This window comes from Copadichromis virginalis, unplaced genomic scaffold (genome assembly GCF_057382275.1).
Source record: "Copadichromis virginalis isolate Kocher_CV1m ecotype Utaka unplaced genomic scaffold, C_Virginalis_male_GT1.1 unmapped_scaffold_1, whole genome shotgun sequence".
NCBI lineage: Eukaryota > Metazoa > Chordata > Actinopteri > Cichliformes > Cichlidae > Copadichromis > Copadichromis virginalis.
In genome coordinates this window covers 1,101,446-1,118,562 of record NW_028188589.1, presented here as the reverse complement: position 1 = coordinate 1,118,562, position 17,117 = coordinate 1,101,446, and the positions used below count along the sequence as shown (strand labels likewise).

Here is a 17,117-nt window from a genome sequence, read left to right as displayed (position 1 = left end):
AAAACGATGTAGGTGCAGTCTGGTAGCTCAAGTATTTGCTTTAAAAAACAGAGCTAGACTCCTGGTTGTTGGAGACAAGTGAACAACTTGAGGATAATAAACCTGTCAGAGGGGCTGAAGGATCAGAGCTCATGTTCTTATAGACTGGATCTGGATTGTGCTTTGATTCGAGTTGAAGACAAAAATATTTCAGAAATGCTGACATGTCCTGCTGGAGAGAAATATTTAAAGTATCATGACTATTTTAGTGACTATTTTTTAATTTTTCTAAAGTGGTAGTGTTCTTTGAACTGAGCACCTCTGATTTATTTCCCATGATTTTAAGAATGAAGCGATGAGTTCATGTTTACTTACAGAGCTTTGTTGGAGGCTTTGACCACTGGCAGCAGCCTCAGAAGAGCCTTCTCTGAAGCAGAGTATTTCTTCAGGTCAAACACATCCAGATCTTCTTCTGATGACAGTAAGATGAAGACCAGAGCTGACCACTGAGCAGGAGACAGTTCATCTGTGGAGAGACTTCCTGATCTCAGGGACTGTTGGATCTCCTCCACTAGAGAACGATCATTCAGTTCATTCAGACAGTGGAACAGATTGATGCTTTTCTCTGCAGACAGATTCTTACTGAGCTTCTCCTTGATGTACTGGACTGTTTTCTTATTGGTCTGTGAGCTACTTCCTGTCTGTGTCAGCAGACCTCGTAGGAGAGCCTGATTGGTCTGCAGTGAAAGACCCAGGAGGAAGCGGAGGAACAAGTCCAGGTGTCCATTTGGACTCTCTAAGGCCTTGTTCACAGCACTCTGGTAGAAGTGTTTCTCTGCAGATTCTCCTGTTTCAGACTTCTGGGAGGTTGTTTGTTGTTCTTCCAGCAGATTGAGTCCAGAGTTGATGAAGGTCAGATGGACATGAAGAGCAGCCAGAAACTCCTGAACACTCAGATGGATGAAGCAGAACACCTTGTCCTGGTACAGTCCTCTCTCCTCTTTAAAGATCTGTGTGAACACTCCTGAGTACACTGAGGCTGCTCTGATATCGATGCCACACTCTGTCAGGTCTGATTCATAGAAGATCAGGTTTCCTTTCTGCAGCTGATCAAAAGCCAGTTTTCCCAGTGACTCCATCATCTTCCTGCTCTCTGGACTCCAGTGTGGATCTGTCTCAGCTCCTCCATCATACTTGACCTTCTTCACTTTGGCCTGAACCACCAGGAAGTGGATGTACATCTCAGTCAGGGTCTTGGGCAGCTGTCCTCCCTCTCTGGTTTCCAGCACATCCTCCAGAACTGTAGCAGTGATCCAGCAGAAGACTGGGATGTGACACATGATGTGGAGGCTTCGTGATGTCTTGATGTGGGAGATGATCCTGCTGGCCTGCTCCTCATCTCTGAATCTCTTCCTGAAGTACTCCTCCTTCTGTGGGTCAGTGAACCCTCTGACCTCTGTCACCATGCCAACACAGACAGGAGGGATCTGATTGGCTGCTGCAGGTCGTGTGGTTATCCAGAGGCGAGCAGAGGGAAGCAGTTTCCCCCTGATGAGGTTTATCAGCAGCACATCCACTGAGGTGGACTTTCTAGGGTCAGTTAGGATTGTAGTTTTGTGGAAGTCCAGAGGAAGTCGACACTCATCCAGACCATCAAAGATGAACACAACCTGGAAGTCTTCAAAGCTGCAGATTCCTGCTTCTTTGGTTTCAGTAAAGAAGTGATGAACAAGTCCCACCAAGCTGAACTTTTCCTATTTCAGCACATTCAGCTCTCTGAAAGTGAATGGAAATATGAACTGGATGTCCTGGTTGGCTTTGTCTTCAGCCCAGTCCAGGCTGTATTTCTGTGTTAAGACTGTTTTCCCAATGCCAGCCACTCCCTTTGTCAGCACTGTTCTGATTGGTTCATCTCTTCCAGGTGAGGCTTTAAAGATGTCTTCTTGTCTGATGGTTGTTTCTGGTCTGTGTGGTTTCCTGGATGCTGTTTCAATCTGTCTGACCTCATGTTCATCATTGACCTCTGCAGTCCCTCCCTCTGTGATGTAGAGCTCTGTGTAGATCTGATTCAGGAGGGTTGGGTTTCCTGCTTTAGCGATGCCCTCAAACACACACTGGAACTTCTCCTTCAGCTTAGACTTAAGTTTACGATGACAAACAGCAGCTGGAAGTTCTGAATAATAATAATAAAAATACAACTTTAACAATCATATTTTACAAAATGCTGATGACAATTTCTGACCCACTGAGAAATGACTGAACACACTGGTGTCACAAGTGTCTCATTTATCCAGCAGCTTAAATCTTTAGATAAATCCTCTTACGTCTCTGCAGACGGTCAGCCAGCTCCTCCTGCTTCATTCTCCTCAGGAAGTCCACTGTGATCTTCACAAATGCCTCTCTGCTGTTTCTCCTCTGCTCATCATCCTCCCTCTGAAACTCCAAGCACTGGGGCTTATTTGGATTCAGAGCCTTCTGGATCTTCTTCAGCTCGTTCTTCACAAAAGTGATGATGTTGTCCTCCAGCAGCTGGAACAGAATATTTATGAATGACCCACCACTCTGAACTTTAGTCCACACAACATCCACTTCTTTACCATCAAGGGGCATATCATCCACGAACTCTTTACCAATTATAGGTTTGACTTTATCTGATTAACTGAGACTTTGTCCACAACTCCATGATCCCAAAACGTTGATGCTGTTCATATGAATGCAGCGATTTCAGTGGGAGAAACATTTCACTGGTGTTCAGAGCTGAACTACCAACGGGTTGATGATCAAAGCCAGAAACTTGGAGATGTTTCAGGTGACTGAGTTGATCGTACAGACAACTGGTCTTAAAGGTTCACTCTGTTTACACATACAGATCAGTATTTAAGGTTTGACTCTCATCATCCACTGGAGCACAAACTGGGCGTAATCAGGACGCTACAACACAGAACAAACACCATCCCCACAGACACAGCAGCCAGGGAAGCAGAAGAACTTCACATCAAGAAGGTCCTGAGGAAATGTGAACGCTGGTTTGAGGGCGGAGTCAAGGAGGCCATTTATGTGAAAAGGAAAGACCATCTCTGAATGGAGGAGGGGCCTAAGGGTACAACTGTCACCATCTTACATGCTGTGATTGCAGCCATTCCCCAGCTCTCTGTGAACTGGACTCATGACCATTGATCAACAACCATTGATCAATGGTCCTGACAATATGCGTACCAATGATCAATGAACTGACCTCCCAGCCCATTGTTCCTTCAGTGGGCTGGTTTCAGTCATACAAATGTCCTGTTTATGAGATTGAAACCTGCAGTCAGCTGAGACTGAAGAAGTCACCTGATGATGATGAAACGTTTCTCCCACTGAAAACATCCAGATGAACAGAATCAAGCTTTTTGGGATTTACGTACCTGGATGATTGAGCATCAAGACACAACTCTGTGACTTTTCTCAGATGAATCAATCCTCTCCTCCAGCTTTGTTTACATCTACCAGCCCTGTGGCGCTGCCCAGGGACAATAATCTATGTGAGAGGTGGAAAGTCATACAGGTGTCTGCTCCTGCCTTCAGTTATTTTATCTACTGTGTGTCAACTGGCTGAACCTCCTCCAACTGTCTACTGTCTCCCTAAACTCAACAATGACTTAGTGATCTATCCATTCTCTGACCAAAGACATCCTGCTGCAGGAGGTTAACATAGCAGCCAATGATGATCCCACTCACTGTGAACAACACATTTGGACCTGATTTGCTGCTCTGGTTCACACGTGAACTTCCACTGCTGCTGTCACCAACTTGAGAGGCTCTACAGAAAAACTGGACTTGTCCATAAAAATCATAAACTACATTATAAGGACAGCATTGCTCAATCAACTCTAATTACTACTGACATGTTATCTCTTCTAACTAAGGTACAGACACTCAAACTTGCTGCTTTCAGTGAGAAGTCAAATGTCTGAATATGAGCTGGAAGCTGCTGAGAGTCCTCCCTCCTTCCCGTGGGGTTTACTTTCTCTACTACTTTCACTATAAACACGCCCCTTTCATGCACCTGCAGAGGGCCACCAGCAGATGGAGCTGTCTTAAACAAATCCACTTGGATAGTTAGCTGTAGATGATTTTCTCAGTATGATTGTAGGATTTTGAGTTATTCTTTAGATTTATTTAAACTCTTATATTGTGCACAAGTGTTGAGCGACCCATAATTTCTCTGTACTTTTCATAAGAGCAGCCAGACTTTCAGCTAGTTTTTCTTTTTTAAGAGCTCAAAGTTATTGAAGAAACAGTTATTCAGCTTCATTCCCACTGATCTCGACTACAAACTGTTTCACTTTGGTTTCTGTTTAAAGCCTCGATGTTTAAAACGTTTCCCTGTGATCACATTTGCACCGTCTGATTTCAAAGTTTGTTTCTTTTGGTCATTTAGTCCACAGAGTCCTTGGTGTTCTGAAAGGGACCTATAAATAAATGCATTATTATTAATAATAAAGTAGTTGTTGTACATGTACAGACCATAAATATGGAGTCCAGCTGTGTTTGATGCTGCTGGGCAGACTGACCACTGGGAACCTCTGAGCTCTGCTGGTCCACTCTGTGGAGGAACCATGAAGGATTAGATCAACACAGGATAACGATCCAGGAGTTTCTGCTCAAATAACTTCATCTGAATCAAGTCTGTCAAGTTTTAGACTCTCAGATTCTGAAGATATATTTTCTGTTTTCTATGAACTTTCTTTCATCAGTGATGGAAGTGATGATGCTGCAGAAGCTCAGAGGAAACTTTGAGAAAACTGTGATGAACCATCAACTAATGCTCTCAGGAGGCCAAAGGTCCCTGAATGTAACTGTGCAGTAGATTCATCGAGTGTTTGAAACCTGACCACTTCCACATGTTTTCATTCTAACATAAGAAGTCCTTTTCTCATTGCTTTGATTTGAGTTTTCATTTGAGTTTTCCGAGTCTCGTATTTGGAGTCGAGTCTAATCAATGATCTGACAGAAGAACATTAAAAAGGAGTTACCAGTGCTGTCAAAATTAACATGTAGGGTTAGGGGTTCATCTGTTATCATGATTAACATGATAAAAACCTTTAACACGACACATCTGGAGAGCAGAACGACTCAAAATCCCTGAAATGTTTCTATCAACGCACTTCGAGCAGTTTGTCCAAGTAGAGTTACCTTTGCACACGTGCAGATGTGCAGCACATCTGTTAGTGACGGCAGCTGAACCAATCAGCTCAATATGGAAGATGACAAACACACACTGACCTCTCGATGGAAAGTTTGAGCATTAAAAAAATAACAAGACGGACCAGCCGACCAACATGAAGGATTCTGCACATCGTGACAGAAGGAATTTTCTTTTCACCGAAGCACTTCCAGCTTAAAATATCCCAACAATGCAAAGCACTGATGACACAACTGCCAAGTGGACAAACTGCAGACCTGTTAGTGTTGTTAATAACATAGTTTTGGTTCCTCGTGTCAAAGACTTGAAGAAGAGTGACAGAGAGTGTTAGACTGCTGCAGGATCAGTGCCACCTCCACAGACCTGTGAAGAAAATGATGGTTTGACAGATGGGCTCAGATTCAGGATCAGCTGAGGAGTTTGTGGCTGACAGAATCCTGCAGGTACAGAGCAGAGCCCATCATTAGCATGCAGGACTGTCCCTGGGGGGGTCGGCTCATTCAGGAGGTTAATCAATGTTTACATGTTCAATAAACATGTTAAGTGTGTAAATTTGCCCTTTTCTCTCGAGTCTGTTTGCTCATGAAATGAAATTTGATTCGTTTACATTAAAAATGATGTTAAATGGTGATTAATCCAAATGAATCCACAGTAACCCTGTGATGAGTCTGATTAAACATTTTCATTAACAGCAGTAATATAGATTATATATGATTATATATTAGTGCACACTTAGCTTTTAGTATATATGTTTGTTACAAAGTTGTATTTACAGCAGAGAAGCTGAGTTAAAGACTGAAAACTATTCAAAGTCTCTTTGAATTGAAGCGTTTAACATTCTTTGTGTTTATTCTGCATTGACTTCATTATATGGTGTAAACGTCTGTTACAGGCTTAAATATAAAGTTGGAAAAATGTAACTGCAGCTATTGATCAAGTAATTGTGATTAATCAGGATTAATGACAGAAGATTGTGTCATTAATTAGTCATTTTTAATCTACTGACAGCACTAGTGTTCACTCTTGTGCCTCCAACTGTTTTACGCCCTTTCAACACCTTCGTGGTCAAAAGTGTACACGCACAAAATCTACAATAAAACCCTCACGCAGCAATAGGACAGACACACAATCCATTTATCTCTGTGTCTCAAACACACACACGTGTATTCAAAGCCTCGATTTGTTCATATTTCATCTGTTGTGTTTTTATCTTCAGCGTTTTCAGTGTTGCTGCATTTACACCAAAAATGTTTCCATTGATGAATCAGATTGATTTGAATGTGTTTCATCCATACAAATCCCTCCCTGGTGGTCACATGACTCTATAACATAACAGGAGTCATGTGACAAGAGTTTCATGCTGTAAAATGTCAAAATGGTTGAATGTGGTGGAGTAAAAATGTGAGATGTCAGCTACTTTTCTTCAATATGAAATGTTTGCAGGGCCTGACAGGAAGTGGACGGACGCTCTGATCACTTCCTGTTTGCTGAAGTGGGTTTTCAGTTGTTTAGAAACCAAAGGCTTGTTTTAAAAGACAGTTTAAATGGGACTGAGGGAACGACGTGTTTGTAGTTTACATCCAACAACATCGAGCAGTTTAATCAAAGAGTTCATGTTGCTAACAGCTCACCTCTCTGCAGCAGACGCAGGCTGCACTTTAAAATCAATGGGAAGATCTTTAGACCCGTCACTCTGTAAGGACACAGAGCTGGGTGGAGGTCCAGGCTGGTCCCTGTGAATAATGATGCAGCAGTGATGTGAGTGCTGAGCTGTGACATGGAGAAGAGTCATGGACAGTTAGAGATGGTCATCTCACCTCTGAGCTTTGGTCTGACTCTCATGTTCCCCACACAGAGTGCTTTTAGAGGGAGGGACTCCCTCCTCTCTGTCCTCACACTGATCCATGCTGCTCAATTCAGCTCACACACACTTTCTACCTGCAGAGGAAACACAAATCATTCATGTGCACATCAGCTGAAATCCTCCTTTCATCATGTGTGCTGTCCAAATATCAGCTGCTTCTTTCCTGCTTCATCTCAGTGTCAGCTGGATGCAGTCAGACAGCAGTGTGAGGCAGAGGAAGCTGCCATCAGCTGCTCTGCTATCAGTCCACTAGATGGAGCCTGAAGCACACACGATGCATTCACTGACACACACTGATTCACTGTGACTGGAAGCTTCAGTCAGTCCAACACGTGTGAACAACATTTTAAACATTTCAGCTGATCCAGGATTCAAAGAGGATCAGCAGAGTTAAAGCTTCACACTAATTCTTCCTGCTGAGTTTGCAGAGAACTGCACACACACTGATTCACTGCTAATGAGAAGCTTCTTCCATCCAGTAATTCATCATCCATCAGCTCTGCTGCTGCTCTCAGTCCTGGACTCTGATCACACACTAAAAGCAGCTTTTTAACTCGTGTCTGTAAGAACTCTTAGTGTTAGCTTAGTGTTAGCTTAGCTTTAGCTTAGCGTTAGCTTAGTGTTAGCATGCTGTGTGCTAGCTTAGCGTCAGAGCTCTGCAGGTGTCTCGTGTGTAAATATTAATCACAGTGACAGTAAAGGAGGTAAAGGGCTGTGACGTCATCACGTACGCTGCGTCCTCTGTGGGCTCTGAGTGAACTCAAAGTACAAACTACAAGTACACAAACACGAACGTAGCTCAGAGTGGCGGACACACTCGGCCTCGTTGGTCCAGCTGTGAGTCCGTTACCGTGAACTATGGAGCGGCAGATTTGTGCTGAACTAAGCTGCACACAGCTGATGTTAGCCAGGAAACATTACACACTGACTTTAATGGAGAGACCGGAAATACAAACACACACAGTTTGTTGTGTGAAGAAATCAAACACGAGCTGAACAAACAGTAAAGTTCCTAAAGACAAACTGTTAAAGGAGGAAACAAAGCAAACTTACAGTTTCTTCACACCAACAACAAGCTCCACTCCACGAAGTTCAGGAAGTGAAAGTAAACTTTGAGCAGGAAGGAAACACCCAAAGAGACGTTTGCGGACAATAAGGAGCATCGGGACACTGTGCTGCGTTCAGTTGCACCTGGGAAACTCCAAACCTCTGGCAGGCTGTGATTTATTTCTGCTGGTTTTCCTGTTTGAAGCACAAACATCCGTCATCACTTTGTTGTTGTTCTTCCTGCAGCGTTTAAATGTTTCAGCACTGACCTGATGTTTCTTCAAAGCTCATTTCAACCTGTTGAAGTCATGAATGAAAGTGCAGACTGAGAGTGGATCACATGATGTTTGAGGTGTGTCATGTGACATGTTCAGTATTGTCACACATGTCTAGATTGTCCCTGATATCATAACTGCTCAAACACTGATGATTATATTTGAAGAATTATTCCTGATGGCAGCAAAGTTTGAATGGAGCTCTCTGTCTGTGCTGATTTGTCGCCCTCTGGAGGTCAAAGCACAAACTGCATGATGTCACTGTAACCACCACAGAGACAGGAAGTGTTTTTATGACTGAAACACTGAAATGATGCTAACGGCTGTCGTTAGGCTCACTGACAGCAGTGCTGATGTGTTCATGTCAAACACTGGCTCAGGTCAGACTCCTTCATCCTTCTCCAGCGTGAGGCCGCCCTCAGACCCACAGGAGCTCTGACCTTTGACCTCCTGACCCTAACCATTTTTTCTTGTTGCATCTTTAAATGCAAATCCATCCAAACTGTAGCCGAGCAAAAGAAGCTGGAAGCTGTTCTATGAATGATGTTGTTGAAGGAGCTTGGAAAGAAAAGCGTCTGGACTTCTTTAAGTTGCTTGAAGAGGGACATGGACGTCTTAACGCCCACTCACATCCTGGGACATTTGATCACAGGAAATCACATGATAGCGTGGGGCTAGATCTCACAATGGGTTCACCCAAGACACGAGTAGTTCTTTGTTTCTCGTGCACGGGAGAGAACTGGACCAATGCCGTTCCTTCGCTTGACCACAGTCGCTCTCGTCCGTTCCCTCGTAACACTGCTCTTTTATTGAGGTTACATGAATATACATAGGTTCATTAACATACACGTGAACAAAGGTACCAGTCTGTATGTTATGTAGGTGTGTGTGTGTGTGTGTGTGTGTGTGTGTGTGTGTGTGTGTGTGTGTGTGTGTGTGGAGTCAGAGTGTGACCCCATAAACGACTTCCCTAAACCTGCTGGTCTGGAAGTCCAGCAGTTCATCTAAACAAAAGGCACTTAGACTAAAACAGACATCCTACCACAAAACAATAAGAAGGTAGCACCTCTCCCATGATCCCAGGACGTGGGTGTGAATGCCAGAACGCTCTGGAGTCACACAAAGTCTTTAAAGACTACTATCATTACACAATTGGTTCTACACCTCTGAGCATATATGGTTAGATATTCCCCAATAACAATGACAATGATAAAATATAAATCCAACAATGGTTTTCAGGGTTTTTATCGTTAACTTCGTTTCCCTGGGTCTTTTCCCGTGTTGTAGTCGTGTGTCTTATTTTGAAAGAAATGTTTACGCGTTACCATAGCGACCAGAGAGCATTAAGGGTGCAGACAGGTGCATCCAACAACATTTTATTTTCCCTTATTTGATTTATGGACCTAACTGTATGAACTGGACTTTGGCTTTAATGCTGCTCCTCTTCATCATTGCTGTGTTGCATTTCCATCATTCTGCTGCTGGATTCACTGCAGGCTTTAACAAACACTCCTTTGGGTCCAGGCCCAGCCACGTGTTTGTAAGCTGCTGTGCTCCTCACAAATAAAGCCTGAAGCAGCTCAGACTGTTAGAAGCAGCACTGAGCCCTGTTACAGTTATAGTGTTAGAGCAGCGGCTGCAGCCTACAGCATTTAAACTAGCTGACAGTAAACACATCAGTCCAGATGTTACCACATTACTTTGTGATGCTGAGAGTTAAAGGAGACTGGCTGATTAAAATCCCATTCCTTACATCACCGTCCTCTGCTCTGACTGGTTTCATTTAATCACAATCAGAAGACTTTTTTGATCCCCAGGGGAAATTATTTAGGTTACAGTGCTGCAGCACAAACAGGAACAAAGACACAACACACTAAGTAAGAAATAGCACAATATACACAATATATACATGCATACATATGAGTCACTTATAAGTAACATGTGAGTGCTGGGGTCTATGACAGCAGGCAGGTCTGTATTTATGTCCAGGCTGACATGAACAGCTAGTAGTTCAGGGTTCAACACTCAGGAAAGTGTGTGACCTTCCACACTGACAGAAGATGCTAAACATGACTTTAAACTGTTGTTTGTTAAAGCCTCACAGATCTGAGAGCAGGGCTCAGTGGGTACATGAGCCTTTATACATGAAGGCTTTCTGTTTCCAGGAGAGGAAACATGTGATCCAGCTGTGTTTGGTCACATGGATCTGCTCTGCATGGATCACCTGACTAAAACATGTTGTTATTATTGTTCTTACAGTCTTAAATCGGTACATCAGGTGGGTCACATGACATCCGGGGGTGACAGCAGCATCTTTCCTCTTTAGAAAGCTGCTCTCTGTCCCAGGAGCTGTTGTCACAGTAACAGCAGGAACAGGAAGTCACATGCTCTCTGCTCTGTGATTGGCTGCTTCTTATCTCAGCTTCCTGCAGAGGGTGGGGTCTGCTGATGACGCACACCAACAGAAGTGTGACTTTCACTTCCTGTTTATTGCTGTTGTTCTTAAAGCTCTCAGGCGATGCTGCAGCGCCCCCTGCTGACACAAACTCCTCCCTCTGTCTCAGAGGTCACAGGTCAGCCTGCTGCAGAGGGTCTGCCTGTTCATGGACTTCCTGTTACAGAGACGGGTCTCAGCGTCAACACTAGTTTCTGATTGGACGGTGTGGAAAATGTTACGAGTTCAAAATATTGGGGATGGAGACAAGAGAAAAACCACAATAACAACACTGGTCCGGTCGGGTTGAGTCAAACGATGATTTTAATGATCACACACGTGGGAGATGGACACTGATGCAGACAGCCTCTGATCTCAAAATGGTGGAGTATTGCTCAAACTCTTATAGCCTCTGGTGCCTCCACCTTATCATAAAAGCCTAAACATTCACATGCTTTCTCTCACACAGCGTCTAAGCTACGACCTTGGCTCCCTGTTTATCTGCTCCTGCTGAGATGGGGCAGAAAACTCCAGCATGTTCTCTTCTAATCAGACAAATAAGGCGATGACTTTCTGCAAACAGCATTTCTTATAACTCAGCAGTATAATGCATCATAAAACAATATCATTCATTCACAATAAATCAGCAGTTTAATATAATGCACATCAGTTTAACTAATGCAATAGTTATCAGCTTCTTCTAATTCAGGAGAATAATGCAAACTAAAACTACATAATAATTCACAATCTTTAATTAGGGGTATAACATGGCATAAAATAATATTATAATCTAACAAAACCCAGCTTCCTCCAGCCGAGTGATGTGTGGATTCATCACTCTCTGTGGATCAGTGTAAGTCTGTGTGTGGGTCAGCTGCAGGACTTGTTTGACCTTTGACCCTGGCAGACAGAGCTGGTTACTGCTGTGTGACTCCTGCCGTCGCTCCACTTTAAATTTTACTTAAAATAAGTCCTGACATGGCCCCGCCCCCTCTGACCTGCTGCTCCTGGATGTGCTGAGGACACAGCGGAGGCTCAGAGGGGGCGGGGCTTTTCCCGTGGCGGTAACCAAACTGCATTAGGTCACTGCACTGCCAGTGTTTAACCACACCTCTTCTGACCTTTGACCTCTGACATGTTGATTTGATCCTTATTTAATGACGTCTTTTATCTAGTGATTTAATTCTGTGTATTTATATGTGATGGTGTTCCTGAGTTCAGCCTCAGCTGATATCCACAGACGCTCCTATTGGCTGGTTTTAAAAACACATTTTTCCATTAAAGAGACTCTTTTAAAAACACGTCTGCCTGAAATTCACATTTCATTTATTTTGGGGGATTTTAACAGAGAGATAGAACTTTATGAATCCCTCATGTTTATCCTCCAGGAAATCCAGTTTGTAGCAGCAGAACACCGACAAACTTTTACACAGCACAGAATTAGGATATCAAATAAAGGGGAATAAGAGAACATGAATATAAGCATAAATATGTACATATATACACAGACCTCACACAGAGACAGCAGCTACACTGTGTGTGGATGTGATCCACAGTCACAGCTGTGGGTTTCAGTCAGTGTGTCTCTGACTTCATGGTCACATTTCAAAGCTTATTGGAGCCAGAAGATGTTCAAGTAAAAGATTTATTGCTGTACTCGTCTACCAGGATAACAGGAGGTTCATAAAGCTGTGTCATACTTCAGCTTTACATCATGCAGTAGTAGTTTATTAAACCCCCCAAAATATGACTATCCAGAGTTGGGACCAGGAAGCAGAGTTGCAGTCTTACACGCCTCTCTGCAGCTTCTCTCCTCCTGCTACCCCCCAAAAACCCATCTCCATAGAGACTGTGTCAGCTTCCAAACAGACAAAAAACAAACTAAAAACCAGCAACAAACAACTTAAACATAAACAATCACAAAGAAAGAACAATACAGTATCCACATCTGAACCAAAGAGTAAAACAGTGAAATGTGGATTATTAAACATTAGGTCTCTCTCCTCCAAGTCTCTGTTAGTACATGTTAGTAAAAACATTTCTGCATTTTACCCATATTTTATTTTTAACTCAAAATCAAAGATTCCAGATTCTCCTACATGTTGGTTTTGAATCAGATAGGACGACAGATTTCAGGTGGCCCTGTGTCTTTCTCTATTACATTTGCCACTGTGTAACTCAAAGTTATTTAAGGACTAGTTTATTTCAATGGATGAGTTTACTGACTGACGCGCAGAAGAAATAGTTCTTTATGGAGCCTAGATGGTGTGAATGATGAGACCAAAGACTGCAATATCTTGTACCAAAAATATATTGAATAAATGGAGGAAAGGGGAAATGGAACAAAATAATTAACACAACACACAACATAAATGCCCACAATTAAATAATAAATCAATGCTGTGATCTTTCTGTGCAAAAGTCCTTTTTGGTCCTCTTCTTTTTAAAGTTCGCTTTTAAGGTATTCCTCCTTAGAGTCCAGCTTCATACAAATGGGGAAATATGTCCGTAATCCAAAGACGGCTAAGTGGGGGAAAGAGGGGAAACAAAGAATGGTCCTACCGGCTCGCCACTTCAATATGAAGAAGATTAATTCAAAGGGAGGGAACAAAACCTGACCTGTAGGTCAGAAAAACGTCCATTAGCACATCAAGTTCGATTCAGTTTACCGGTAAACAAATATATTTTTCTGCAAGCCTATGTAACAATGCAAATCATCATCAACCAATGTACAACAGTTAAATTATTAATTATCTTGGCTACGTAGCTTAATCTATACAGTCCAGTAGCGTTCGCTACAAACAATACAAAAACAACAATAAAGGAAAACAGCTGTCTAACAGACAGCATAGCCGAATTCAAGGCAACACATAACAATAATCATTCAATCGCACTTTGTTTCAAAGTAAGCCCATTAAAATGCTTAAGTAAATAAAAGTGTTCAAAAACAGCGGTTTTTGAGCCGGAGTTCTGCTCGCGGTGGGAACGCCGCCGCAAAAAGTCATTTTTTAATCGCGAAAACGATCGGCTGGTTACTGACAACCAAAAGGTTGTTTTTGGCAGATATTAAAGATCATGGGTGGGCGGGGCAAATGGAGCAGTTTTCTACAGTCGAGTAAAATTCCAGGAAAGAGCTGGGTGTGGCTTTCCTTTAAATCACATGATCAACAGCTTTAAGATGGAGGCAACTCGCTCAGTGTTTCCTGTTTCATTCTTAGACTGTGGCGATGGTAAGTAGCAGCTTTTCACTTGTTACCTGGCATCTTTTCAGCCACCAATGATAGTCATTGTATGTTATCAACATTTCACTAACTATGTTTTCTCTCATGTTTAAAATAGGCCGACCAAGAGCAAAATAGGTATGTCTGCAGACTCTGCTGTAGCCAAAGTTATCAGATCTCCTGTGTCTTTAAATCCCTAACTGCTCGATCATTATCATTGTAGAAGACAACAATTTCTCAAAGGAGGTTCAAAACTAATGCCTACAAGATTACCAAGAGGATGGTTCGGGGCTCTTACATGACTCCGGGAAGTCAACACTTGGTGGATGAGGTGTGTTACCTTTGACACTTTTAAGACAGTCCTGTTTATCACTACTAACAATAAGCAAATATGTTTTCACTCAACAGATCCTTCACAGCATGTTGTTTCTGGGCAAAATCAACAACATCCCCTTTTCTCCAGAAGAAATCTTCCCTAATCCTTTTGTTTTGGGTTCTTTAATGAGAAGATATCCCAGGCCTTTAAAGTTGTATTCGACTCAGCTTCCCAGGCGAAGTCCCTTCTCCTGTGTGCTCGACATGGTAAGATAACTCTTCTCACATTGTCAGTCAATCTGACAAACTTCCAGTTTTTAGGAAAGTATAATGCAAAGTGCTTTTTTACTGAGAAATCCAAAGAAAATCCATACTGTACCTTATACTTCAACATATGCTTCTAGCTATACTTCTCCACCAAACACAGAGACTGCAGGAGAGCTGGAGACTTGCTTCAGAATTTGTTAGTTCTAAATAATGTCTAACAGACTCATTATTGGAGATGCTTACAGTCTTCAAGGCGTATATGATGCTGTCACTGTGTAGCTGCTGGATCTGTTAAGCTCAAAGACTCTAAATTCAGCGTGTTTTGACAGCCCGGCATAGCAAAATAGAAAAAAAAAGGTCAATTAGCAAATTTAATTATAAATTAGTGAGAACAAAGATGGATTTTTGCTTATTGATTTAAAATTAAATAGATTTTTGTGACTTGTTTCACCCCCTATCTTAAAATGTCTAAATCAAAAGCATCCAATGGTCCTGCATAGTTAAATAAGTCAAGCAGCGAAACAAACATGTTGATCAACTTTCTATGAAAAACAACTATATAATCAGGTGCAACACTTTGACCAGATCTGTAACTGTTTTCAGATCGTCCTGCAAAATAACTCAGAGAATGAAGAGCAAATAAAGCAGAGTCTGCAAGATCTCCTCACAGACTTGGACTTAGAAGAGAATAATAAAAAAACAGCTTTCGTCTCGTCCACCATCTGCATTTCTCAAAAATCCCAAACCAACAAATCAGAAAGGTACTGCGGAGTCTCCATGTCCACCAAAGGTCCTAACGCTGGGAAAATTATGATTGCTGCCTCCTGTCTTAGCAAATGGCATAAATATGTATCTGGTGCGGTGATGACCTATTATCCAAACACAGTCCAGAAAGATTACTTTGATGGAACAATTGAAGTACCTGGAAATATCAGGTGTGAGGCTTTTTGTCTCCGTGATGGTGCCAGAATGAAGCCTTGCAGATCATGTAAGAATTTGTTTGGCTTGAACACAGAAGACCTCAGAGAGTGGCCATATGGTAACTGTGCTGAAGCTGAGAGCCTGAGCAATTTGCTTGAAAATGAGAGAGAAGTTGAAACACATGTGGATGAATACTCAGCTGAAAAGGACAACAGGCAGAGAGCTGAGGATGAGGTTGGTAGGGTTCTTAGAACCGTGTTGCAAAGGATTCGGTTTAACTGGACAGGTGAATTTTACAACCCAGAACAAGAGTGAGATTTCATGAAATCATTTGCATTCATCATTCTGATAAATCAAAGATTCTCTGCTCTGACAGCATCTGTGTGGATTTTCTGTAATCACAGAGACGTGTATAAGCATGTTTACTTTCCATCTCCATGTAATTGTCACATTTAATAATTAAAACTGGCTTCTATGGGTTTTTGTTTGTTTGCTTACATATCTAGTGTTTAATGCAATATGAAGCATTATCAGACAGCATTTATTGGGAAGAATCCCATTTTCATACTGGTCTGTACCCAGGGTACACAGAAAATAAAAACAACAAGAACACATGTTTTCTTATTATGATCCCAACTATAATTTACTTAAGCAAAAGCACTACATGTGTAGTTATAATATTTATAGCAGTTACTGTTGAGCTTTAAATTTATCATCTTAAATGTTTATATGCTGATTATATTGCTTTATATAAGAAAGGCCTAACTCTGAGTACACTCTGTGCCAAAAAGTGCTGACAGGAAACTGCATGCTTTTGCAGAAACGTGCTTTTGCAGCTAGAAAGTGAAGCTGATATATATCAGTTTTAATTAGTTTTTACCAACTGCTTGCTAGGGCAATCCCACGAGTTTGGTGTTTTTGTATTGAACATGATTCCAAGTGCTTTCTATAACACATAGCAGAGGTGCCACAACAAAGACTGAGAAGAGGACAGGAAGAGACAGTGAAAGAGATGCACTCCTTCGCCATTCATGTTAAAGCGTTGCATAGCTTTAATTTTAGAGAGTGTTGCATAACTTTAGTCATTTTTCTACCACAGGTGAAGCCAAGAATTGTGAAGCTCTCTTTTGGCCAAATAACAGAATCTGTAAGAAGAAGAAAAAACAAACAATCAAATAGGTCATTATTAAGAGGACAACAATCTCTTGATGATTATCCACAGTGTCTTTGATAACTCTGAGATACAAACTGTCAAGGATATACACATCCCAGCAAACAATAGCTGTGTTTGACTAAAGCGATTAATAACAAGGACAGAGCTACAATCACTACAGTCAAACATAAAGGGCTTAATCCTGAATCCAAGTCTGAGCTGTGATGCCGTTGGTGCTGAAAGCTGCTCAGATCCTGAAGCTGCACGTTTTGTCTCTCTCTAACCAAACCAGCAGCAAAAGAAGACACATTTCGCTTGACATAAACATTGTCATGAATTCCCTCTTACTTTTGCTGGTTTGCTTCCACCACCATTAAAACACACACAGAAAAACAACACAGCACAGCTCTCTGCCTCTCTCAGTGTACTTTAAGAACACCGTTTCCCATCTCA

At 42.0% G+C, this 17,117-nt stretch overlaps 2 protein-coding genes and 2 long non-coding RNA genes across 4 annotated transcripts in view; 1 reads left to right on the top strand and 3 right to left on the bottom strand.

Annotated features, from left to right (window-relative positions):
* The window catches only part of LOC146679476 (uncharacterized), a 35,444-nt gene extending 33,329 nt beyond the window's left edge, over positions 1-2,115 (bottom strand). Inside the window, exon 1 of the mRNA XM_085450205.1 lies at positions 355-2,115. Within this exon, the coding sequence (XP_085306331.1) occupies positions 355-1,445 (1,091 nt within the window). The 5' untranslated portion in view covers positions 1,446-2,115. The remainder of the gene's footprint in view (positions 1-354) is intronic.
* Positions 2,116-6,808: 4,693 nt separating this feature from the next.
* LOC146679475 (uncharacterized) lies at positions 6,809-8,229 on the bottom strand. The gene is made up of 3 exons (XR_014918528.1): positions 8,085-8,229; positions 6,985-7,105; positions 6,809-6,900 (listed from the first exon to the last, which is right to left on the bottom strand). It is a non-coding gene; the product is annotated as an uncharacterized LOC146679475 (long non-coding RNA).
* Positions 8,230-13,082: 4,853 nt separating this feature from the next.
* Positions 13,083-15,571, bottom strand: LOC146679474 (uncharacterized). The gene is made up of 2 exons (XR_014918529.1): positions 15,513-15,571; positions 13,083-13,406 (listed from the first exon to the last, which is right to left on the bottom strand). It is a non-coding gene; the product is annotated as an uncharacterized LOC146679474 (long non-coding RNA).
* Positions 13,581-15,991, top strand: LOC146679473 (uncharacterized). Its single transcript, XM_085450197.1, has 4 exons — positions 13,581-14,146; positions 14,232-14,339; positions 14,417-14,590; positions 15,194-15,991. Exons 2-4 carry the CDS (start codon positions 14,289-14,291, stop codon positions 15,824-15,826), a joined length of 858 nt encoding a protein of 285 aa, XP_085306323.1. The 5' UTR covers positions 13,581-14,146; positions 14,232-14,288; the 3' UTR covers positions 15,827-15,991.
* The last annotated feature ends 1,126 nt before the right edge of the window (positions 15,992-17,117 follow it).

Bases quoted from the DNA above. Each gene is read 5' to 3' on its own strand.
- LOC146679473 (XM_085450197.1), top strand. From the start codon at position 14,289: ATGGTTCGGGGCTCTTACATGACTCCGGGAAGTCAACACTTGGTGGAT. The intron at 14,340-14,416 runs GTGTGTTACCTT...TTCACTCAACAG, and splicing joins GTCAACACTTGGTGGATGAG to ATCCTTCACAGCATGTTGTT. The intron at 14,591-15,193 runs GTAAGATAACTC...AACTGTTTTCAG, and splicing joins TCTCCTGTGTGCTCGACATG to ATCGTCCTGCAAAATAACTC.